The 25668-nt window shown below is 48.0% G+C and overlaps 1 protein-coding gene across 1 annotated transcript in view; it reads right to left on the bottom strand.

Annotated features, from left to right (window-relative positions):
- PLCH2 (phospholipase C eta 2) overlaps nucleotides 1-25668 on the bottom strand; it is a 94017-nt gene that overhangs the window by 52621 nt on the left and 15728 nt on the right. Inside the window, exons 5-9 of the mRNA XM_044445420.1 lie at nucleotides 21243-21413; nucleotides 13918-14011; nucleotides 5887-6090; nucleotides 4570-4690; nucleotides 2196-2367 (exon numbers count right to left, since the gene is read on the bottom strand). Of these exons, the coding sequence (XP_044301355.1) occupies nucleotides 2196-2367; nucleotides 4570-4690; nucleotides 5887-6090; nucleotides 13918-14011; nucleotides 21243-21413 (762 nt within the window). The remainder of the gene's footprint in view (nucleotides 1-2195; nucleotides 2368-4569; nucleotides 4691-5886; nucleotides 6091-13917; nucleotides 14012-21242; nucleotides 21414-25668) is intronic.

Below are 25668 nucleotides of genomic sequence, written 5' to 3'. Positions count from 1 at the left end.
CAGCTGTTCCGAAACCTATAACATGGCAGCCTTATAGAACTTCCAGGCTCGGAGCAGTCTACCTCTGCGCATACCAGCAAGCAAGAACAAGTCTGTCCTTTTCATGCCCTGCTTTGCAGACACCCTGAAGGCATCGGGTTGGCCACCGGGGGAAAGAACGGTTTGGACTAGCCAGAGCTTTGGGCTCATCCTGCCAAGTTCTGGCAGAATTCTCAGCACCTTCACCAAAGTCACATTCCCAAGTTTCTTAGTGGAAGAGATTGCAGGAGTCGTGACAGCAGCAAGCTGATAATGATGCACGATTAGTATAGATCTCCCTCTGGCACTCATCTGCTTCTGGATGCTTTGTTTTGCAGGAAGAGCCCATGGCCTTCTTCCCACCTCTGGGAAAGGGTGGCAAACCGCAGCCAATGTCCCAGTGCGGGCATGTACCAGGACGCTCGCCGTTTTGCGGCACGGTGCTTTATCTTAGAGCCCTTTGTTTTGCAACCGTTCTTTGCCTGAAAACGTCTTTGGCATTTACGCCGACCCTGCTGATGGATTAGCCCTGAATAAGTAAGAACAACGAAAAGCTTTTCTGGTTTGGAGCGCTGCTCCTCTGCCCCCGCCCACCCAAGACCTCGTGCCTTCAAATGACATTGAAATACGTTTTTCTTTTGCAGGCTGTTACCCAGACTCCATTATTTTGGCTTCAGTCTATTAAAAGCTTATGATTTTTTAAAACCAACATATGCATTAGAAGCAAGAAGTTGCTACTGCTCCAATTTGATAACGGCAGACATAAAAATTTGGTACACTTCACAGATCCATTCTTGTATCTGTCACACGGTTGGTGTACCAACACCTTGCAATTTTCTATGGACCTGAGAAAGCATTTCATGGAGGAGGAGGAGGAGGAGGAGGAGGAGCAGCAGCAGCAGCAGCAGCAGGAGGAGGAGGAGGAGGACTGGACAGAGAGAAGGAACAGAAATTTGCGCATCAAAGGTGGCTAGTTCACAACCAGAATATGCTGGGAAAAGGCAGGCACTGACTGCATTCCTTGTGCAGAATAAACAGGCTGAGCAATGCCTTCCCATCTCTCCAGAAGTGAAAAAAACAGTTACAAAAGCCTCCAGACCTCCCTCTCTCCTCGTCCTCCTTCCACCGCCCTACTGGTGCCAAACCTTTCATTTTCTCCCCTAAGGGGCAAAATAGAACTTCCCTCCCAAACCCTTTCTGAAGGTTCTGTGCAGCACAGTCACTATTCGTCCTGAGCCAAGAGAACATTCAGCCTGAATTTTGTGGTTATCATGCGGGAAGTGGGGGGCGGCGGGGAGGAGGAAAGGGGTTGAAAGCCATTGGGAAATTCGGGGAAATGTGAGATTTTGAGGCATTACACTTAGGGTCCTCCCTGGTGCCAAATGCCCAGTCCCACCCACCAGAGTGACCGGTGTTGGATTTCACTTCCCCTAAATTGTGGAGTCCCTAAAAGTTCAGCCAACGCTGCCCCCTGTTGCCGGAATGACACAAGGTCACATGCTCCATTCACAAACAGAACCTATTTTGCTTCTAAGTTGGACTTTGTCAGCATTGGGATGTTGGTGTACTCAACATCCCAACCTTTCACAAGTGCCCAAAACATCTGATTTACCATTTGGACTGCCCAACAGGACAAAGCTCTCTTTTTTCCTATCTGATCCCTCCAGAACGCTACATTCTGATCGTGAGGCTGTCTGGCTTGCCCCCTTTGTACATCAAGCCAAACCATAAGACGAGATGGCTTGTCAAGAGCAAAGAAGAGTTCTTTTCTATTGCTGCAGGGTAATTGCCCGGGGTTGCAACCGCACCAGCTTGTAGCCACAAAGAGCAGAGGTAACGGAGAGAATTGGTTGCCTGAAATGCAGCAGAGAAAGGGGAGATGCCATGAAGCCACGTTCCCTGGAGTCAAATCCCACCGACCTCACGGTACGTGACATTAGAGTCTGATTGACGTTAGGAAGTTTCTGGAGAGAGAGAGGAGCTCAGGCATAGCCAGGCGCACATTTATTTAGACAAATAAGTAAATAAATGTAGCTTCCCTGCAATGGACAACCCACAAGCCAGGGGGAGCAGCTGAAATAAGGACTTAAGATTTACAGGGTCCACAAATGGCCATCGATGGAAGAGGACTGGATGAATCAGCACAAATAAAAACGGAGAAAAATAATTTCAAGTACCTTGACTAATATTTTCCCTTTAAGACTCTCCGGGGAAGGCAGCTTTGTGGGATCTTCATTGCTCACGGAAGACAGATCCAGCTTGTCCCCCAGGATTTCAGTGAGGTACTGGGCCATCTTTTTCTGCTGGGCAACACTGCAGTGGTTCTCAATCGACAAAATGACAGGGTACCTGTGGGAAGGGGGGGCGGGGGGGAGAAACGAGCAAGAAATGGAAAGTCAGGCATTAATTATGCATTGATGACAGACAAAACCACCGTTCTGGATCCAGCTGCAAGGTACAGATCATAACTGAGCCACACCAAACTCGTTCCCAACAGGGCTGAAGGCTTGGCCGCTCAGTTTTCTAATGCTTTGTGCTTTTCTTTTAAACATAAAAATCATTTTCCAGCTCCTGTCCCTTGACCTTGCTCCACATTCAGTGGCAGTCCTCTTGCTGTCCTCCAGGAAAGCTTGCTCAAGAGAAAGCGCAGAAGCGACGCGTCTCTACATGCGAACAAATATCCATTGCCGCTCGCACAGCAGGGTCCTAAGGGGCTGAACACTGGCTCTCCACCTCTCACCACACAGTGCAAAGACAGCCCGGTTTTCTTGGGACTGCGCAGCCTGAATTCCACTTTCCTTCATGACCAGCTCTCCATCCATGCGTTAAAAGGTTATTATCTCTGGATCGCGGGATCCAGGTAAACAACAGTTTCCTCCACTCCCCTGTCGAGTGTGATCTCTAAACCCGAGCTCAGCATGACCAGGGCTGACCCCAAACACATCTTAATTATCCCTTTTCCAATTGTGCTAAGCCCTGTTCTAGCATCTGCCCCCGCACACGCTGCACACACACATTTTGACTGCGTCGGAAATTCTCTTTGAAACTCCCAGTTTTCCAAGGTGATAAACGCTGAGATAACCTGCCTCGTAAATAACACTGTGGTTGAAGAAAGAGCAGAAAACACCGTCCAATTTATTCCCTGTGTGGACATTTAGGCTGCTTACGCTCAGCCATGAGGCTACTCAGACGGAAAAGGGCCAGAAGGAATGGCAGGTGTTTCATAGCTTAGCTGGCTTTCCCTGTGCTCTGGGCCTTGGGTGGGATGCTAATTCGAATGGTTATTTGTCCCATTGTCTTGCAGTCTGTCCTCAACCATCAGGGCTGTCGACACCCCTCACCATCTTTCACTATGCCATTCACACGTGTCCAAACAGGGAATAACACCACCACCAACAGCATTGCATTTAGATACCGCCTTTGCTCCTCTAGCAAGGAACCCAGGGTGGCTTCCAAGGTTCTCTGCCTTGCTGTTTTCTCCTCACAACAACGCTGTGAGGTAGGTTAGGCGGAGAACCTGTAAGGGGCCCAAAGCCACCCGATGGCTGAGTGTAGACGACGGCCAGATCTCCTGAAGTCCAGGCCCGCACTCTTAACCACTGGGCAATACTGCCCGGTTTGGGGTAAGCAGGGGTGGCTGTCCAGGGGCTGGGGGCAAATGTAGCTAGGGCAGGGGCGCAGCTCCTCACCAAGGCTGTCAGTTGCCACTTCTGTTATTTAAAATGCCACAGACAGAGGGCCGTTCTGTGGCAACCTGAGCAGAAAAGGGTGGCCAGCGCTAGGGACCACTCTTCCCCGCCACTGCATTGAAGCAGCTCTACAGCTGGGAAATTTGGAGGAAAGGCGTCTGTGGCCAGTGGCCTCTGAGCACCAAGGGGGCAGCTGCACCCATCACTGCTGAAGAGGCAGCCGAACACGCGGAATCAGTGGCCACCCCTACTGCTGCCTGGGGTGAAAAGCGGACCATAGAATCCAGCCCCTCATCCGGCTTTCTCTGAGTTTTGGCATCTGCGTTGGCTTGGGCCCCCTGTATGGCTGCAAGCTCATCGTGCTGCTTTTGAGGGAAAGGAGATCCAAGCGGAGCGGTAGGAAGCACAGAAAGGTTGATCCACGCTCTTTGCTCAGGGCAGGCCGTGGCTGCTCTTGGCCTTCAAGAGAACCTCACCTGCTGGGCCCACTCTGCTCCATGCCCCTGCTCTGCAGGGTTGGGCAAAAGCTCGTGCAAACACCACCAATAGCTGGAGTGACCAGGATCAGCATTCCCTGGGGGCTTCCGCTCACTTTCTGCTTGTCATTGAATCAAGGCAATAGCTCCATTCAGGTGTTCTTCCCAGGCCCCCCAAGTGGGGTGGGGCTGCAGAAGACCTGTGCAGGTTTGGGAAGACCAAACCGGGGAAGTTGTTCAGCCCCCCTCCCTGTTCTCAAATCCCTCACCATCCTAGCACAAGTCTCGTAATATGAATCAGTCGCCAGAATTGTCCACCAGCTGAATATCCCCCACTCCCAAGAGACATTTGGTCCTTAAAACGGAGGATTCGCATGTGTACATACTCGCTCTTGATGAAGGCATATTTGTTGATGGTTTCAATCACATCTTTAAAAAGGATCTTGGAGGTCAGTGTGTAGCCATGGTGGACTATGGGTTCCCCGTCTGGTCCGTCCCAACAGTCAACTGTTAAGAAAAAGAACCAGAAACTTACTCTTAGGCTTAGATCCAGAGTTTGCATTCTTCTCCCCAGTCAGTGGGGTTGTTTTTATCTTGAAGAACGGAGAAAAGCAAAGGAAGAGTGTAGTAGAGAGAGTTCTTTCTCATGAAGAAAGAAGAGTTTTCCCCCTGCCTCCAGGAGTAAGTACGGAAGCATTTTCAGCTTGAGAATCCAAATTCCCTTTTGGAGAAGTTTTAAGGGCCCATCTTCCAGGGGTAGGCAAAAGGAGCAGGGCCCAAATGCCACCACTATCAGCAAATAGTAGCTTGACGTTCTTGCTGGCGGTTGCGTAAGACTAAGGCGAGGAGCTATCGCATAAGACTAAAGACTAACCCTAACCCTCTTAGCATGGGGAGGGAATGGCACAAAAGCTGGACAAATGGGCAGAGACTGGCATTTGGGGGAAAGGGGAGAAACACCAAGCGCACAAGTGTCACCCGAGAAACACCAAGCGCACAAGCAGCAGATTTCGCCCCTGGGCCTGATCTGCACCGATGGACAGGGATTCTCCTTGGTTTCATGAAGGAGGCAGTTTCCTTCCTGAATGAAGACAGTATCCTATGATTAATTATCCCTCTTCTTTTCAGGTGATGGACAGGAACAAGGCACTGTGGAACGCAGAGGTGCCTGCATCATAGCAAGGCTGTGGGTCAGGGAGATGGTGTGCTGCGGGGTCTCCAAAGGAGGATGCTTGTACAGCGGGAAAAAGTGCAGCTACGGTGATTTTGAACCAACTCCCCTTGGAGGAAAGGTTAGAACACCCAGGACTGCTTTGCTTAGGAAAGAGGTGAGTTGGGGGATCATGACAGAGGCGTAACAAAATCAGGCACTGTTTGGAGAGAGGAGAGAGGGAGACGTTCCTTTGGACCCTGCTAGACTGTGGGGACATCCCATTAAGAAGACTGGACAGATAAAAGGAGGGGCTTCTTAACACAGGGCAGAGATAAAGGAGGGGCTTCCCTGCCACAGGAAGCGCTAGAGTTGGAGGGCTAGGTGGCACTTTTGACACCAGAGGAAGCATGCCTGTGTACATCAATTGCTGGGAGACACGGGCAAGCAGGCGCTTCCTTATGAGCTTTGCTTGAGGAGCTGGCTGGCCCCTGTGCGAACAGAAGTCTGGACCTGCTGGAACGACCCAGAAGGACACTCCTGACGTTCTCACCTTCTACACATCGGCACCCGGACTGCAGAACCCAAGCGTACATGTCGACTCTGGACTGAGACATCAGCTGGTCTCCCATGAGGTAGGTGTTATGAGAAGAGGTGATGAAGTAGTGGCTCAAGGGGTGGGTCATGTCCTGGTTGACGTGGTAGTGTTCCGGGTTGAACACATCCCCAGCTGGGCTGCGCATGTAGTTGGTGAATCCTGCCGGGTGAAGACCAGGTCGGCTGAGTGGCAATGGATTACACAAATCATATCAAGTGGTCTTGTTAGAGTATCAGACCAGGACTCTGAGAGCTGGGAGTATGTCAGGACTTTAGCCTGGTCATTAGGATCTCCCAAGCCTGGCAGAGTCACTGCAAGGAGAAAATGAGGGGAATTGAGATGATGGGCTTGGATGCTCCTACCCACCCGCCCGCCCGCCCGCCCTGGACTGCTTCTTCCAGAGTTGACCCAGTTCCGATTCTTCCCTTGAGGTGGTGCAGGTTGGAACTATCCATTGGTCTGAACCAAAGCAGTAAAATATGGATGGTGGCACCACTGCTTGTATCTAAACCAGGGTCCCTTCCAAGCTGCTTTCCAGAGAACAAACACGGGGGCCTCGGCCTCTCTGTGGCAGCTTTACTCAAACGCACTGCGGTGGCTAAGGAGTGGCTTTCACCACAACACAGAAACCCCGTGAAGACAGCCGCATTCCAATCTGCACCAAATGCTGGGAGGCTCATACTGGAATTCACAAAAATGGATTCCTCAAGAAACCCTGCAGCAAGAAGAGATGCATGAGGGGCAATCGACTTGCTGGTCACCACCCACATGCAGAGGCGGTCAGCTTCAACAAGGCCTAGGCCTTCTCAGATCATAGTCCTGGGCAGTGCTTTGCCCCGAGAGTGATTCTTCCATCCCCCATGAAAGTAATGCAATTCCTGACCCAAGGTGCCAGTCAGGAAGGACGGCAGAAGAATGGCAGTGTCACAAGCCAGTGTCCTCCCTCTGGACCTCATTGGCCTCAAGCTGTTCTCAGCAAAACTCTCCTTATTGCTCCTGAACATAAATCATCCAGTCAAGTTTCTGAGAATACACAAAGAGGTTGGCCGACGCCAACCTAGCGATGGCTTCCCAAAACTCTCCTCATGAGCCTGCTCCCGGCCCAGCTTGAAAAACGAGCATGCCTTTTTCCCACACGGTTCTCAACCAATTGGGCGTCTCGCCCCTGCTGCCTCCTAGCCATGGGGCAAGCTCCAAGGGGAGGGGCTGATCTCCCTTTGAAGATTCCCCAGTCTCAATGCCCCCTCCCACATCCACCGCTGCTTCTGCACTTGAGCCAATCAGCTCTGTCCCCTCCCCAGTTGTGTTGCTGGACTTTGAGGAGGGGTCCACCTCCTGAGCACCCCAACATGCTTACACTGTAAACCCTGCATTCTGGAGTTCAGCAGCCCTTGCAGCCCAAAAGCCCTTCTGTGTGTGCTCCTTCTCCCAATGGCATCCTTGAGGGAACAGAAACCCAGCCATTCCTCACAGAATTCCCAGACCAAGCCACAGAGACTTCCCCTCCATCCCCTCCACATGGGCTCACTAACGCCTTTCAGTTGCCTAATTAATGGACAGTCAACTTTCTATTTCGGAAAAGTATCCCTACCAGCATCGGAAAAATGCCCCATAAGAAAACTGTGTCCTTGCACACAGGCTCTGACATTTCAGCTGGCCGTGTTCCTGGAGAATGATTTGGGCTGGAATATGAATTGATGACTGATGCAACTGAGCAAAGCTACCCAAGCCTTTTTTTTTTTTAAGCTACCAGAACGTCCCCCAGGTTCTTCCAGCAATCTTTCCTTCAGCCCCATCTGGGCCAACAGATGCAGATTTCAACCAGGAAAACATTTTCAAAAGCAGGTGAACAAGCCTAAAGCTTTCCCTGATGCAATTTCTCTGGTCCCTTGGAAAGCTGGCCGGAAGCTTTTAAAGGCTGTCCCTCAGGCCTTCCTAATGATTAGCTGGTGGCTTTTCCTGCTGCAGCCAGGTGATCTGTGTTTTCTGACTCACACACGCTCTGCTCCATCTAGATATTTCTTCCTCTTCCACAACAGTGATTTTGCTTTTTGACTTGGTGTCTGTGAAAGCTTTGTCAATTGTTGTTGCTATAGACTTCCTAGCAACCGAACTTGAAGTATATCACATGTATTTGGATGTTTGGTATGATGTGTCTGTGTGTGTGTGTGTCTGTGAGTGCGTGCATGCGTGCAAAATTGAAATCTCCAGGTGCAGACCTGTTTGCTTTCACAAAGGGTCAATTTTTAATATCATCAAGTTGAAATTGGCAGCTTCATGGTGATTGTGGACAGCCCGTAAGGACTGGAGATGTCACCAATTCTTAATAACTTTGTTATCATAGGGGAGACACTCCATCTTGATCTGAAAATTAATTGGGCATTTTGAGTGTTCAGGTGGAGTGCTCAGAAAAGATCTTGAGGACTTAAATATTTGAACATGCCATTTCCAGCTGCCCCCCTACTCTGTGCCAGTCCCCCCTCCCCAACACACTTCCCAAACTGAAAAAAAATACTTTACCTTGGAGAAGAAAGTGGAGGAAAGAGCAAATGGGGGATATATTTGCTCCAGAGGGAAAGGAGGCAGGGGAAAGGAGACATCGGTCCTCACCAGTCAAGCTGGGCCCAGTGGAAAGGCAGAGTGGATGAGCAGGGAAAATGCACATTCTGAGCTACCCCCTTTACAGAAACCGAGTTGGAAGTTGGGTCATGATCAGAAGCGGGCATGAACTCTTTCAAGCACAACAAACCAGATTCTCAGTTCCAGTTCACCCCTACTTATTCCATCCTTACTTGCAATGTGCAGGATACCAGCACGTCACATCCTTGGGAAGCAGCCAGTGCTGTGGGGTGCTGGGAAGGTCCACCACTGACATCTTCCCCTTGAATATCCCCCACCCGCACCCCCCAGCTCAGTGTTCCAAAGGCAGGTCCAAGCTGCCATTACATTTTCCTACAATGCTCCAGGGAATGCGCACATCAGAACTGTTTGGGCTGAGTTTCTACCAGTCCAGTGTGGGGCTCCCACCACACTCATGTCAAAGGCCCTCATATGATGAATGCAGGGTGATTCATTTGGGAGGAAGTAGTCTTACTTAGAGTCTAACTCCAAACTCTTTGGGGCTTAAGAACAAGTACTTCCAGAGCCAACAAACAGGAAGCCAGTAAATTTCTTTCAAAACAGGGGTTCTGCAGTCTTTAGAATGCACACCAGACTTGAGTCTTGGAAGGGCAGCAGGAAAGGAGCTAGGAAAACTCAAGTGGAAGGACATTTCACTGGAGACCAAGGCCAAGATTCCTCATGTGATTGGATTCTAGATCGTTCTGCATAGGTGTGAAAGCTGGACAGTGAAGGAAGCAACCGGGAAGAACACGGATGCATTCAAAACATGGTGCTGAAAGAGAGCTTTGCAAATACCCTGGACTGATAGAAAGATGAACAAGTGGGTTGCATCAAATCGAACCAGAACTTTCCCTGGAAGCAAAGAGATCATGAGAAGGTACAACTCCCTGGAGAAGACCATCATGCAAGGGAAAGTCAAAGATAGAAGGGGAAGACCAAGAATGAGTCAGGTCAATACCATTAAGGAAGCTTTTAGCTCACCGAACATGGCTGCCAAGGACAGGGGATTTTGGAGGGCTTTCGCTCACGGGATCAGCACAGGTCAAAGACAACTTGAGGGCATGCAACAGCACGAGAGGAAAGTCAGCTTGCGGCTGTTTGCACTAGCTATAAAGGAACACGCCAGACAATGCAAGTTCCAGCAATGTTTGTAGGGAGTGATTAAGGCCAGATCAACCTGGCCAGAGCTGAGGGAGGGTGGCAGTTGGCACACCAGCCACTCTGGGCAAGAGCTGCCTGCTCATTGCAGAGCAGCACTGGACCCAAGCGCATCCTCAAGACCTGTTTGAGAAGAAGCACAACCCCATCCGGGCCTAAGCCATGGGGATCAAGGGTGGAGAAACTTTGTATAGTTCTCTAGCATATTTTCTTTGGTCTAATCCATTAGAAGGCCTTGGCCGGCTTTAAGCCTTCATTTATCGCTTCATTTTCCCCATCTGACTTCTTATCAAAATTGACAAGGCACGGTCATTTTTCAAGCCTGATTCTAACTCCATCCAGTCCTACGAAATCAATACTTTCAAGCAAGCGGTCGTTTTACAAAACGGCAGCTTTGGAAAAAGTGGGTGTTTGCCAGAGGTGGGGATCAGGCATCAAGGAGGTGAAGAGAATGGCTTGCATTTCAGAACATATGTCCTAAAATTAAAGGGCAAAGGTTGTGTGCTTAATGGGGCCAGGATGATGATTCCTTCACTGCTATCGATATTTTCTGTCTCTGCCATGATCAATGTTTTTACCTGTTTGCTTTTCCTGCAAATGAGCCCTGAAATTGGGTGTTGCTTGTCTGGTTTTGCCATGCAAATGCAAAACAGGCCTTGATGAATTAGCTCTGCTTGCAGACAACCCTGTAAACAAATCCGGCCGCATTTTTTAAGGGGCTGAAGCAGGAGGTGGAAGAAAAATAAACATAGTTAATTAGTGATTGTGGCCAGATTTACCCGTCAGCTGTAATATACGGAAGGGGGAAGTGTGTCCTGACAGCAGGAAGCTAAAGTCCGTGGCCTTAGCGTGGGAGCAGCGCTCTTGGGGTACGTTCCAAAGAAAAACTCCCCCCCGCTGCTTCCTCCCAGCTTGGGAGCTGAAGGGGAGGCCGGTGGTGTGGGCCAGGTAGGTCAGCTCAAAGACAAACACAAGAGAGGGTGGAGGGCAATAGTGTTATGGAAATATGGAGCCCACCAGAGACGCACTGGGACACTGTCTGAGCGCAGGCCCTGTGCTGAGTGGGCTCATTCCATTTAGGAGGCAGGCATGTAAAGATTGCTGAGCCCCACCTGGAAACATCCCCCAATTCTTCCCTTTAATTCATGCTGCATTCAGTCCTCGCAGTGGGTGCCGCTGGTGGAGAGCCAGCTGCTGGCAAGACCTTTGCAACTTGCTTCTCCGGATGCCTCATCATGGGCTCAGGGGCCAGGCAAGGCGGCGGCTCTCCTTCCTCTCCTGGGTCCCCTCCCATCTCTCCCAAAATGCGTCTGCCGCCACCGCCCACCTGGGAAACTGGGCAATGGCCTTGATGGGGTTTCAAAGGCCCCTTTCCTCCCGTTGCTTCTTCCCTGGAGTCTTTCCCTTCAGAATCCGGTAACACAGGCCCTTGGGAAGTCCATGAAGACGGAGCGCCGGGCCCACAAACAACAGCCTATGTGGAATTGCGCCTCTCCTGTGCGGCAAGAGGTGGCCCCTCCATCTCCAAGCTCAAACTGAAAATCGTTTCAAGTAAAATGCAGAGGAAGGGCATTCTCGTGAATTGAACTGTTTGAGGACATTCAGGAGAAAATGTCAGGGGGTCTCACACACGGCTGCTTTTTTCTGACTCCTCCCACCTCACCCCACTTAATCATCTCCAGTTCCCAAATTGGTACCGCCTGTGTCCATTAACCTGAATAGCTACCCCTCGAGTGACCATGTGGAGCCACCTTTGCTAAGCTGGAAAGGTGTGGGCCCGCAGCTGGATGGGTGACCTCTTGTGCAAGCAGAGCAGGGGGTTGGACTAGATGGCCTTAGAGGTCCCTTCCAACTCTATTACTATTTTACTGCATTCTGTTCATTACACCCTCGTCTTTTGTGTCCATTTGCTTAAGATGATCACTCCTCACTCTGGGTCCATGAAACTTGCAGTATGCACTCTGCCCAAGCACTCCATGGAAGCACAGACGTAGGAAATCTAGCAAATCCTTCACTCAACATCAGTGGGAATTCACCAGAAAAGATTCATTAAGCATGGCTTAGATTTGGATGATGTAGAAGTTTGTTCAGTTTGCACATTAATGTGGATTTAACTAGTCTGGGTTTTGAACCAATATGGAATCTGAAAACCACTTATCCTTCAAAATTTTCACTTCTCTGAATTCTGAAATGAAACATGTTTAAAAAGTAGAAAAATGTGTCTGTTAGTTGAACATGTGAAGGAAAAATCACATGATAGTGAATATGTTCAAAAATGTATTATATTAGATTATTTGCAAAAACTATGTATCTAGGAAGAGCTGCATACAAAAATGCATGTGTTAAGAAGAAGCCACAACAATGCACACATTTTCATGCAAATGTTTCTTTTAAATGAAGATTGAAAGTTCAGCATGAATGAAGTGGAAGTTTGGAAAGATTCTCCAAGTTTGGGATGAACTGAATTTAAGTTTAGAAAAATGAGATTTTAGAGAAACCAAAACTGACTGATTCATCCATCAAGAATTTTGTTTCGGTTGGCAAATGACTTGAAGATTCACCATTTGCCTCCCCAAATGAGAAGGGGAGTGCGTGTTCTCTGGAAAATATTCAGAAATTCCGGGACTTACATTTTCAAAATATTGGATTTTAAAACTAAACCATTTAAACACTGCATTTTAAAGGGTGCATTTTCACTTTTCAATCAATGGGGGTAAATATCCAGTTCTGAATAATGTTCACATCCCCATTTGGATGAACTGGAAAAATAAAACAGGCTCCAAGCAAGAACTCAAGCAAACTGATTCAGCCTTTGAAGTCACGTTGGGGAAATTTTGGTTAACATCTCTGTTTCCCCCCCATCCCTACTACATTCCTGCAGGCACGGATCTATGGATCTTTTTGCACATGGATTTTATAATGCAGCTGGGAACATTCCCACTGGAATCATTCCGAATTTAATTTAAGCAGAAACAGACAGTCAAGAAATAGCCCTTAACTTAATCCAAACCGGTACTTTCTGTTTCCCCGTTAGAAACAGACAAGCATGTGAACCTAAACGGAAGTTCAAATAAGTTTGAGTCGAATTTAATAATCACCCTCTAAGCTTGTCAGGATGAGCTAGAATAAAAATGCTGAAACTTCACAGGGACAAAGAACCACAAGAGCGAGCGAGCCCTTTCCATGCAGCAAAATCTTAAATTAAACATCATTACAATTAAGAGTGCCACAGCAGTGGATATCAACAGAATAGTCATTACTGCATATTTAAAGCAAAATAAGGAGGAATTAAATGCCCACTTGCTTGGAGAGGGGAGAGTTCGAAAACAAAGGTGCGGCTACACTTCCAATTATCTCCCAGCCTCTCCAGGTGGTGGGACACCTAAATTGTCCCCCAGTGGAGATCATAAATCATGGCAGGCTCCTTTGAAAGGAAGCATTCTTTCAGATATCCAAGGCCAAACCACTGAGGGCTCCATACATCAATACCAGCACTTTCAGTTCTCGCCAGAGACAGAAGGGAAGCTTGGAAGATCTTCCAGTATAGCCATAATGTGGCCTATAAACACCCCCCTGCACCTTTGAAACTGTTGACGGTTCTTTCAACTCACACAGAAAAATCAGCAATGGCAACACACATTCAGTGTGCAGGCATGTTGTGGATTTCTGCCCCAAAGAGTTGAATCTTTGCCTCCTGGCCCATATTAAATGCTCTTTCGCCATCCAAACTTAAGTCGATCAGGCAAACCCTTTGGATCTCTCTTTCCTCCCACAGCTAGTCCTGTGTAGCTCCCTGGGAGCTTTTAGGTTTTCTCCAAGACCAACACGACGGTGTGTAGGCCCTGCCTTGCTGTGGCATCTTGGGAACTTCATTCCCAAGATGTGGAGGAAAAAGATAGTAAAGGCTTTCCTCCGGTGGAAGACATCTGAGCTGGCATGGCACAATGTTTTCAGATTGTGTTAGATCTTCTGTGAAAATTTGCTTTATGGATCAGGGTGCATGTACTGGAGAAGGGTGGGTAAGGAATTGATAAAAGCAAAACTGGTCGGCAAAGAATTCTAGAAAGAAGGAAGCCAAATTAACAGAAGCAAGAAAGATGCCCATTCTTTGCAGAAGATGACAAGAGACAAGATTTAGCAGAGCATCCCTTCTCTCTCACATTCCACTGCTCTCAGTTCTGCCCATAAAAACAACTAGAATCTTACCGTCAATACCAAGAGCTTCTTGTTTCTTGTTCTCTGGACATGGTTCAAATTGATTGATAATTTCCAGACAATGATCCCTGGTTACATTGTGCATCTGAAAGCAAAGAGGAAGTGTTTAAAAAAAAATGCAGACTGAAACAAACCCATCCATGCAGGAAAGCTCTGCTTCCCCACTCTCACACTTCTGCAACTGGACTATGTTTTAGCTTTGCATGATATATTCTGCCCCCGCTTCCAATCTCCAATGAAATTCCCATTCCTGCCAGTCAATGTCAGCTTTGATTGGCATGGCTCTGTTTCATGTAAAAGATATGATTCCATCAACCCTCAGCAGATGGTTCTTAGCAGAATGCAAGCCGCAGCTTGGTTGGACCTTCCAGTCAGTTTTACTTGACGTACCTGGGGGGCAGGGGCGGGGGGCATCCAGCGGCACAACCCAGGGCCCCTGAGGCAAGATTGGCCAGTTCGATTGTCAGGAAATTATCTCTGCAAGCAGAAGTTCCAGACATAAACAAGAAGATGAAATAAAACTGATAATAACTGAGTGGGAATAACTGAGTCAAATTGCCCAGAGGGGGTCGATAGCTGTTATGATGAAAGCACCAGGGCAGAAGATAGTGGCCCTGGGGAAATTAGGTATGGGAAAAGCTTTAGATGATTTTAGGAGGATATACGGGGCTGTGCAGACATCAATTTCCCTTAAATCCAGGGTGGCCCCATCTGGAAGACTGTGCCCAGCTCTGGGTGCTGAAATTTAAGCAGGCTGTAGACAAACTGGAGCAACCCCAGGGTGGTAAGGTCTGTGGAGGACGGGTCCTACAAGGAGCAGTTGGAAGAGCCAAGCATCTTTGGATGCTGGAGAGAAATGGATGGAGCACTTTGCTGCTCTGGAGAGAGGGACTAAAACCAGCAGATGGACGTTGCCAGGAAGCAGATTTTAGGTGAACTTTGGGAGATGCTTCCTCAGGGTAAGAGCATGTCGGTGATCCAACAGAAAATTTAGCAAGTGGTGCAGCTCTCGGCAGAAGGTTAAGAGAAAGCTGGACGGCCATCTTTCAGGGATGCTGGACCTTCATCCTACTTTGCAGAGACTGGGCGAAAGGGGGAGTTGGACCAGAAGGAGCTCTTAAGGTCCCTTCCGACTCTGATTCAGTGATGATTAAGATGATGATGATGATGATGATGATGATGATGACGACGACGACATGAGGGGGCACATGAGCTCAGTCACAGACTTAATATCCCAGTGAGAACTGGGGGATTAAAAGGTGGTTGGAGCAGCAAAAGGGTTGGCTTAGGAAGGAGGAATGCTAACGGCTAAAGCTGGGTAGGAATTTCCATCGAGTTTGATAAGAATTGCCCCAAATTCAGCATGTTTTCCATATTCAGGACAAACATAATTTGAGACTGAAGAATCAGAATGTTTGCAGTCTGAAAGAGAATGGTGTTCCAAAGTCTGCATTCATCTCGGAAATGCAAAGGAGGCTGATTGGTTTAAAATGTGGATGAAGCGGGATTCTCCAGCGCACCCCGGCTGCAACTTGGAGGGTGCCGCATCGTTTCCAGGGCAGGCATGTGGGGTGGAAAAGCACGCACGCTTTCTCCCACCGCTTATGTACCAAACTATGCAGCAAGGGTTTATTTTCCACGCGACGTCGGGAGGATCGATAGTCCAGTGACACGGAAACCGATGCTAACTCGTTTAGAGGGGCACTGGGCACAAAGACAAGATTATCATCTGTGCAAAGGACATATTTGGAATCTTCAGCAGACCATGAAAGAGCAGATGGAGAGTTACTTAGGGAAAAAATCAGTGGGGGAAATTTATAGCAGAGAATTCCAAAACACTTACAGATACGCGCAGAAGAATACAAAGCACAACTGGAAGGAAGCACCAGCACTTCCATTGCTTGTTTTGTTTAGTTTGGGACGTGCTTTGCCTGTTCCGAGGTGAGGAAAAGGCTCTCTGAACATGCTCAGGGGCACTGTCATCAATTTAAAATTAATGGTGGAGCTGAACCTCTGCTTAAGTTATGTACTGAAGGTAGCTTCGCTTGCAAATAAGCATTTTCCTAATTGTCTTCTGAATTCAATCCTTTCGTGGTCCTGATCTTTCAAAGTTCAAGGGAAGGGAGAAGCCCTTGCATTTATACCAAAAACGTTCCTGCTCTGGTATGAGTGCATTGTCTACCTCCCGGCAGTAGTTAAACAGCAAAATAACTGGTACTCTTTTTATTGGAATCTGATTTATGCATTTAGAGGGCATGAAAAGACACAGAAGGGGGAGTTTGTGGGTATGTGTTTGGCATACACAACTTAAATTTTTGCCAGAGGCATAACACTCGTTTGCTTTTCATGAAAGCTTTGCACAAACCATCAGGAAACAAGATCTGGCTTCTTTCATCTGCGTCCTACATTGCCTGGGTATTAATGGCAGACACAAGAAAACTACGAGGCCTTCACAGTTTTGTCTCTGGTAACACGAAGAACATAAGCATTCATTTGGGAGCACAGAACAGACATTACAACGCAGAGTTACTGCCGCTTAATTGACACTGCATAAACAAGTCCAAGGCAGGCTGGAACCCAGGGTTTTATGAGGGAAAGAACCTTGTGGTGCTACGAATAAAAACAGGCCAACATGTTATAGAAAGATGCTTTTGTGATTTAATTATTCCACTTCGGCATGGCTCAATGTACTAAGGAAGTGCCCATTTAAACAGGGCCTGAGAGTGTCTAAGCAAGGCCAAGAGAAATCAACTTGGTCTTTGATACAGAAGGAAACATGTGGAGTTGCAAATTTGGTGACTGGTTGTGGGGGAGAGCGTGTTAATGGAATACCAACAGGGAATTCTTGTCCGGGTGAGATCAGGCAATGTATGTGAGAAAAACGGAGAGAAGTTCAGTAAGTATTCTTACAGCAATGAGGCTAGCCCAAGCAAAACTGGAAGAAATAGATTCATCAGCCACAGGTGATGAACTTGAATTTGCATTAAAATGCCTACCTAGGGACAGAATGCACTGAGAACACCAGGGACAAGGAATGAAACATAGGAAGTTCGAACTATCTAAGTGGTTCAGCCTTGCTTCCAACATGAAAATGAGCTCAGAGCTCACCAACGAATGCACAGGTGAGCTAACCTTGCTGGATGATGCTACAGGACAGGTATATACCGTGGGAGCCCATTGGACCTGGGAGATTCTACTTTTAGCCTCCACTCGGGCATGGAGCTCCCTGGGTGGCCTTGGGCCAGCGACTCACTTCCAGCCTAGCCTACCTCACTGAGTTGTTGTGAGCATCAAAATGGAGCGGGAGGACTTGCAAGGATATAAATGCAATGTGATAATGGACTGCGGGATAATCTTTTCCTTTCCAGAATAATGAGAGCTTTCTCTCAGGCTGTTTCCTTGTTCTACATAAGATGCCGATTTCTTCCATTTTCTAAAGGATACGGAGTATGATTGAGTGTGCAATTGATGTTGCCTTATCTTGCATTATATTCTTGTAGAAGAAAGACACCAATAAGTGTTTTTTTTTCTTGCCTGTGTCTCTCTCCTGTCTTTCACATCATGAGAGCATTCTTTATATTTTAAGAGTTTCTAAGTGTGCATTTGTATTGGAAGCAGAGGAAACACACACACACACACAGGCCACCTGCACACAAGGCTGCAGCAAAAGGTCAAAGGGGTGTCGAACTGAAATATGCATCCTACACACGTACCAACTCAGACACATCACAAGTGTGACAAATTATCTGGATTTCATGTTAAAATTAAGGCCATCATTAGGTTTTTGAGCCAGAATGAAAGGCCTGCAACAGAAAGCACAGGTCCAAAATAGCAAAGGAACAGGTTACTGCTGTCTTTGGGGCAAGCTGCAACATTTGGGCAACCCCAAGAAGCAGAGTGAGTCTAAGAAAGGGAGTTACAGAAATCTTTGCTTCTAAAGAGAGGAGACTTCCCCCCATCTTCAGGATTTTTCCCAGAAGCAGCGCAGACTTCCAGAAGCTGAGTGCTTAATATCACTTGTACCGATCGTCTTCACTGTTGAGAATTACGTTTGGCGCATCTCAGGGAGGGAATTAATACTTTAGATGACCAGGTCAAAGAGGAGGAGGGTGATTAAAGGGTGGTAGAAGCCCAATGAGCTGCCAAACGCAGACCATGACAGCCAGCAGGGATGAAACTCAGCATGCATGCTTCCTTTTGCCGTCGACCACTGTGGCAACGATGCCACTGGCAGGCAGAACGAGGTCTCTAGCTGGGCTTGGCATGCTGAGAGTAAGCAAAGGCAAAGCCTTCCCAAAGTCTCCATAAACAAATAGTGTATTAGCAAGGATTTGCTGGTACAAAAGTTGCAGGTGAGGAGACGGCAAGGAAAAGTTGCCTGGCACATGTAAAAAGGAACACATTTCTTAAGGAATAAGCTTTTGTGGACTAGGGTTCTCTTCAAGAGATGCAAGATGTGCTTTCCTAAGTTGGCAGGTATGTATACACACAGGATTTCAGGATATGAGATATACACTTGCAATGGAGAGCCAGTGTTACCTAGTGGTTAGAGTGTCGGGCTAGGACTTGGAGATCTGGGTTCTAGTCCTTCCTCAGCCAAACAGCTCACTGACTTTGATCAATCACTAAATCTCAGGCTAGCCTACCTCACAGGATTGTTGTTGTGAAGGTTTATGGCATGATAAACAGGCTAGCATTTAAATATGACCGCACTTTTTGCTGTTTTTGCCGCAACTGACAAAGACATCCACCCCTCAGGAGAAAACGAGCAAAAAGATTTGTCTCCCAAAGCAAAATAGGAGGTTTTGCATTTGAAAACTTCATCAGTGCTGGCTCCCTTCCCCACATCCCACAAAGCAAATCCTTCTTTCTCCATCCACTGCCCAGGCTGTTACCAGGTAGTATAAAATATGAGCAAGATTTCTTGCAACAGAAAGGAAAGGAAAGGAAAGGAAGGGAAGGGAAGGGAAGGGAAGGGAAGGGAAGGGAAGGGAAGGGAAGGGAAGAGAAGAGAAGAGAAGAGAAGAGAAGAGAAGAGAAGAGAAGAGAAGAGAAGAGAAGAGAAGAGAGAAACCCTCAAGATGATTTATACGGTTGTCTGCTAACGCTTGGACCAGTTCCCAGATTGTCAGCGAGGTGACCTTCTTTTCACAGGAGTCATCCCACTTCAATATGCATTTTCATAGAGGCAAAATCAAACTGAGGATGGAGCAGACCTTTCAAAGGTCATTTTCAAGTGTGGTTGTTGCCAGCCGTCTGGTCCGCCGCATCCCTCTGCCAAAAGGAAGCTATGCGCTGACGTACCTGCCTTGCAAAAAGGGTCTCCCAGCCTTCCCAACCAGGGACAGGCTGGGAAGCAGAGGAGAGATGTGAACTGGATCAGGTTTTTGACCAGGAGAGCTCAGGCCGGGCAGACAGGACATCAGGGCCACTCGGGAGTTCTCGGAGCTAGTTATGTATTATTTTGAATTATATTAGGCTGTTTTGAAGGGTGAACGCATGAGAGCCGGTGTGGTGTGGAGGTTTGGGTGCTGAACTGAGGACCTGGGAGATCTGGGTTCAATGAAGCTCACTGGTAACTTTGGGCCGGCCCAACCTACCTTGCAAGGTTGTTGTGAGGATAAAGCAGAGACATGCGAGCCACCTTGGGCTCCTCACAAGAGGAAAAGGGGCATTACATTATATAAATACCATATAAAGTAATATTGACAACGACAACACCCTCTCAAAGCAACACGCAACCCAAAGCCGCACAGCACAGATATTATAAAATTCAAGGCACGTATATTCATTAAATTGGGTAGTCAGGAAAAAAGAGGACATGCATTGCCAAAAAAGAAGGCAGAAAACAACATAGGGATGCAGGAAAATGGCACATGCTATTTCATAGCTATAGATGCAATTGAGAAAAGATGGCAGTAACTTATACAGAAGGGCAGTGCCTCTTGGCGAAGGGAGAAAGGCTGAGCAGAAACTCGGTGTGTTTGTGGCCCGGGCTGCTGATACAACTCTTGATGGGCAATTTCCAAGGGCTCTGGACTGCCCCCTTTTAAGGTTTTTAGGGTTCTGTCTCTTGAAATCTGACTCGCACTGGGAAGCCCTTCAAAGAGAGACACCTTCGACTAGAAAACCGTTCCCTGTAAAGCCAGACACCTCGTCTTTCTACCAACAAAAGTTAAATTCAAAAAAAGTGTTGGCTCTTCTCCAAACCTCCCTCAGCAACCATTCCTTCAGGCTATGGCAGGCTTTCTGTTCTCCTCGCCCTGTCCCTTTTTTCCTCTTCCATCAAGCCTTTTCGAGGCCTGACACAAAGAATGCATTATTTTTATTGATCTCCAAGTTGCTGTAGGCAAGCTTGGTGAAGAGCGACAGGCTATAAATGCTGTGAAGACGCGTTACAGTGAAGGCATCCCCACAGCTTGCCAAACCGCCCACCTGCCAATGGGGTGGTGTTCTTCCTAGCCCTTTTTCGTACGGGACTGCGGGGAGTCATTAAGCAAAGGGGACGGATGGAGCCAAAAGGAAGCAAGGAGCAAGCAAGCAAACCCAAACTGGTCAAAGCCGCGGCCTCAAAGAACGGGACTGGAGATTTCACCTAGAGATCAGACGGGCTTTTCAGACAGTGCCATGACCAATGTGGAACTGGGACAGAGCGGCTCCGAGGGGCTCAGCTTTCCTAGGAATGGAGGAGCAGCGAAATCTGCACTGCGAAATGCTCCAGCAACGAAGAGGCCAGCGAAGGAGTGCGTTCTGCATAAATGCCAGAGCGCCAGCGTGGCAAGGGGGTTAAGCGGACTGAACTGGGCACCTGGGAACTTCAGTTTCTCGTCTCCAGTCAACCCTGAAAGTACCTGGTTGACTCTCAGTCTAGCCTACTCCACAGGGTTGTTGTGAGGATAAAAATGGAGTGTGGGAGGACTAGGTAAGCCCTCTTGGGTTCCTTGCAAAGGTAGAAAGCTGAGCTATGATCTGAATTATTATATTATTACTTCCTTGTTATTAATTATATCACTATAATCAAACCATTAATATTATAATTAATGTTGTTATTGATTATTAGTAATAAGTGACAGTATTAATTATGGTTACTATATCATTAAAATCATTGTATAAGTTGTATCATTATATTAATTAATAGATCATTGTTATTTTTATTATTATTACAGACAAGGGTTGGACTAAATGACCCTTAGAAAGGCCTTCCAGCTCCTTCGGCTCAGTGACCGACGCGGCACATGCGCACCCAGCTGAAGACGGCAGCGTCTGCCTGGCGCTGTGCTTCTCCTTGGGCTCCCGCGGCTGCTCCTGCTGCCTACCTTTTGCTCCGTGTCCAGGAAGCGCTTCAAGTCGTCCACGTCCAGGTAGTCCTTGTGGTTGCTGTAGGTGAGCATCAGCAGGTACAGGTCCCGGCGGGTGGACATCATCTTGTAGAAGGCGCAGAACTCTTCGAAGTCCAGCGTGCCCTGGTTGTCGTCCGTGTCTGCTTCCTGCGGGCAGAGAGACGCGAGGCATTGAGTGGGTGCTTTGTCGCCCGGAGGAACACCAGGGACGGAGCATCCCAAGGGAGTGCTCAGGAAGGAGAATCCGAGATCAGCCCCCAGGGTGGATGGCTGAAATACACGCGACTGGCAGCGCAGCTGAACGGAAAATGGCGGTACATTCACCACCCCCTTTGAAGGCAGTGCTTCTGAGGCCCTTTCTCTTTTTCAGAGGTGCTGAAAAGTCTGCAGAAATTCTTGCCAGCAGCTCTGTTGGATTCCACAATATCTCTCCGCACGCATGTACCCCATAACTCCATGGAAGCAGCACTGTTCCTTGGCATGGGGAGGGGGGACGGGGCTGTGACTGCGGGTGCCATTTCCCCACCACCGCCAGTGGCATTTGGAGTGGAGGGGGGCAGGATGGCTGCGAGGAGGCAACCAGCGAGGAGATCTCCAGTGCAGTCTTTGTAAATATTTCAAATACGTATGTGAAGCGCCCACCATTGAAACTCAAATGTGGTTCTCGCCCTGCTTGTTTCAGTCTGGGCTGCAAAGAACCCGGGCTAGAAACCGCCCTGTGCTCTGGAACTCTTCACCCCTTGAGTTTTCATGCCTCCAGGCTAGTGGGGTTTAACCAGTGGAGAGGAGAAGGCTCTCTGCACATGCTCAATTACCTGCTTTTTGTCTACTGTTAACCTCGTGGCTTTCCCACACAGGCTCTGGAGAACCCCTATCCGTCCTCACAGGAGGAACACCCAGACTTCCTGAATGCTTTCATCTTGCTTCTCTTTGGTCACAACCCTGATTGAAACGGCGCCCATTCATTGGCTGGAGGTCTAATTCTGTCCCCTTCATCAAAGAAGGAATATTTTCCCATTATGGTATTTCCTAATCACCCCTTTGATGTTTCCACTGGGGCCAGAACTATTGTGATGAGAAGCTAATCTTCCCAAGGCTTCCTGGACCGCAAAGGCAGCCCCCTTCTTAATCAAACTTCATTACAATGCCAGAACAGCCTCAAATTCAGTTTTGGCTGTATAAATACACAACGCAAATCAATGGGCATTAATGGATTTCTCATTACATCCTTTAATGTAGCATTTGCTACTGCTATGAAGGCTTTCTTTTCATCTTCCCACTGATCATTGATCCGCTGTCTTTGACTGCAAAACATCCGATTCTGTTTCCAATTTCGCCATTATGCAAAGCTTCACACTCCATTAGCATCCGCCGGCATTTAAGAGCAAGCGACCCAACGTGGCAAAGCTTTCTGAAGTCTCCTAGAATACACAGGAGCTCACACACTTACGTAACTAACAAGCAGCGTCCAGAGCAGAAGGTGCCTGTTACCTCTCTGACGGCACTTGCCTGAATTCTGCACCAGCAAAGTAACGGGGAGGTTTGCTGAATAATCAGTTCAAAAGTCACACTATGTAAGGTCAGATAGAGACAAGGCAGCCAGTGTGGTGTCGTGGTTAAGAGCGCAGGACTGCGATGCCAGAGATATGAGTTCTAGTCCCCACTTAGCCATAAACTCATGGGGTGACTTTGGGCCAGTCAGACTTGCGGCCCAGCCTACCTCAAAGGGTTGTTGTTGTGGGGATCAGATGGAGAACAGCAGGAGAAGAATGATGTGAGCAACCTTAAGTTCCTTGAAAGGAAAAAAGGTGGGGGATAAATAAATTCATGAATAAAGCCATCCATGCGCAATAATTTCCTGGTATAGTCAGCCTGATAGAGATTTCAGGAAGGGAGGTGGCATTTTTTTCAGTACTTGGCCTCCCAGAAGCACTAGCATCTGGGCAACAGGCCAAATGGGCTGTCTTCCACATGATGGCAAGACAGAGTATATTTCTATTTAAATTATAATAATCTCCAAAGGCACCTCCCTATAGCTCAATTATCATTTGCAAAATTTATTATCATTGCATTGCATTTCTATTCGTCCTCTTGCAAGGAAACCAAAGTGGACTGCATAGGATTCCTCCACTCCATGCCATTTTATCCTCACAACACCAACCTTGTGAGGTAGGTTAGGCCGAGAGGAAGTGGCAGTCAAAACCCAGATCTCCTGATTCCCTATGAAAGCTTATTCTTTCACAGCCACACATTGGTACCCAAACTCAACCCTGTCATAATCTCTGGCAGCTCTTAGTTATACTCAGACCATGTCCCCATCGCCTTCTTCCTGCCCAGTTTCCGTTCCAGGTTTGAGATGCTTGGCTGGCATACAAGACCATGTCTTCTGGACTTTTCATTCGAAGATTTTACCCGAGGCAGAATGTGTCAGCCATGTCTATTCACACATTAATCTGTCATCAAAGCAAAGCAGTGACAGATGGCGAATATTAGAAAATAGGAAACATGTTCTGTTTTCTCCACTTGGGGCAAGCAGTGGAGACGTGCTTTTTAGGACTGGGCCGAAATTCTGTTGTCCCCTGCAAAAGCTAAGTATGGGGTCCGCTGGGGGATTTGGAGGACTCAGCCAAAATTCGGAAGAGGGCCAAAATCCAGTAATTCATCTAACTCACTACTTTCCATCGCAAGCTGTCCAAGGTCTTGGGCAGGACACTTGCTGGCATACCGTGAAGATCCCGAGAACTCTGGGACTTCCTGCATGCAGAGCAGGTCTCTCCCGCTGCTGCTTCTCCTCACCCCTGGCAAATTAGCAACTGGCTCTGTGCAAAGTGCACGGTGGAGTTTCTCAACTTGGTGCTTCCTGCCCGCCTCCTTATTTTCCAGTCAACAGTACTGGGTTGGCCCAACTGTCCCTCACTTTGTAGACAGACCTAAGCAGAACGTGCCATCATGCCTTTCTGGGCAGGAAACGGACTGAAGGCCAGAGTTCAGCACCTGGGACAGCGGACCCCAGTGAATAAGGAGGGCATCTCAAGTCCATTCTCGCTCACTCCTCCCTCAAGGCTGGACAACTCTGGCTGGAGGAGCAGTGCAGGGCCCTGATCAAGCCACTGGTGTGTCTGCTGAGCCTGGAACCAGCTCCCCATCAGCCCAGTCCAAAGCCTCTCTCTTTTAGGAACTGCAACTGTCCCGCCAGGTGAACTACTGAAAGGCAAGTATCAGCTTCTCCACGAAAACCTGCAGGAGCCTGGACTGTCTTCATGCGCCTAGGCCATTGAACCTGCTGGCCAGACAGAGTGGAAGAGGGATCCCTGTTTCAGTGGAGCCCGGCTGGAGCAGCCAAGTTTTCCAGAACTCCGGAAGAGTTCCTATATCCTTGCCTAGTTTTCTGTCTTGTTTCCTGACCCCACGTCCTGACTACTGACTTGCCGCATGGCTCCTGGATCCAGCTGCAAGCTCAACTCAGCCTGTGGCCGGCATCGCAACCCTGACATTCCTACTGCCTTGGAGTCGATTCTGAGCCCTTCCATTCCATGCCAGGCCGTTCTTCTGCTCTCCATGCCAGGGGCTTCTTTCACCCAGGCCAGCACACAGAGGAATATACGCCAGTTGATTCCAACACACTTGATTGTAAGTAACTGCAATTGTACCAGTAGGTGCGCATGTGAACTGTCTCCTAGAAGAAGCTCTTTTGCAATACTCTTCTAGCCTCCTTCCTGACTTTGACTTCAGGTGTTTGAGATGCCCTGAAGAGACAGTCTAACTTTTGCCTGTGCTGCTGCACCTGTGCCGGAGTATCCACATATGTAGGACATCCCAGGTGCACCAAAAGACGATGAATGCAAATAGATTCCAACAGACAGCAGCTCTCTGGACCCTTGTTGGGGTGTCTTTCTTTCAAATGTCATCCAACATAATTTTATTAGGGAATCTGGAAAGCTTCTGCATTCACAGCTGCTCTAAACTGAGGCATGGTCGTTCCGTAAGTTTCAAGGTTTCTCGCAGTTTCAAAGCCTTTCTGTTCATCTGTGCTCAGGTGAATCACCTCATTTCAATAATGTGGGAACACTCTCAGTTTTGGTTGCTAAGGGGTGTGCAGTCAAAGCAAAGCAGGGAGGTCAAAAACAATGGAAACGCAACCCACCCTAGCATTAAATACAGATGACTTTCGAATAATGAGCTGCCTCTTGTTTTCATCAAATCAGACAAGAGAATTAATGAAAGAGTGAAGAATTAAAGAGTTGTGCAGCGCATCCAATGGGTTTTTCTGTTTTTGTTTTTTCAATCCAGGCATAAGCAGGGCTGAAAGACAGTCTATTAATTAAACTTCAATTAATAACCACCGTTCAACCGAATTAAAGGATGCATTATAGAGCTCAATTTAAAGGTGACTTGCTTGAAA

The sequence above is a fragment of the Varanus komodoensis genome, unplaced genomic scaffold, assembly GCF_004798865.1.
Source record: "Varanus komodoensis strain SLA01 unplaced genomic scaffold, ASM479886v1 scaffold48, whole genome shotgun sequence".
Taxonomy (NCBI): Eukaryota; Metazoa; Chordata; class Lepidosauria; order Squamata; family Varanidae; genus Varanus; species Varanus komodoensis.
The sequence above is the reverse complement of the archived record's forward strand: the minus strand, read 5'-3'. Positions and strand labels throughout refer to the sequence as shown.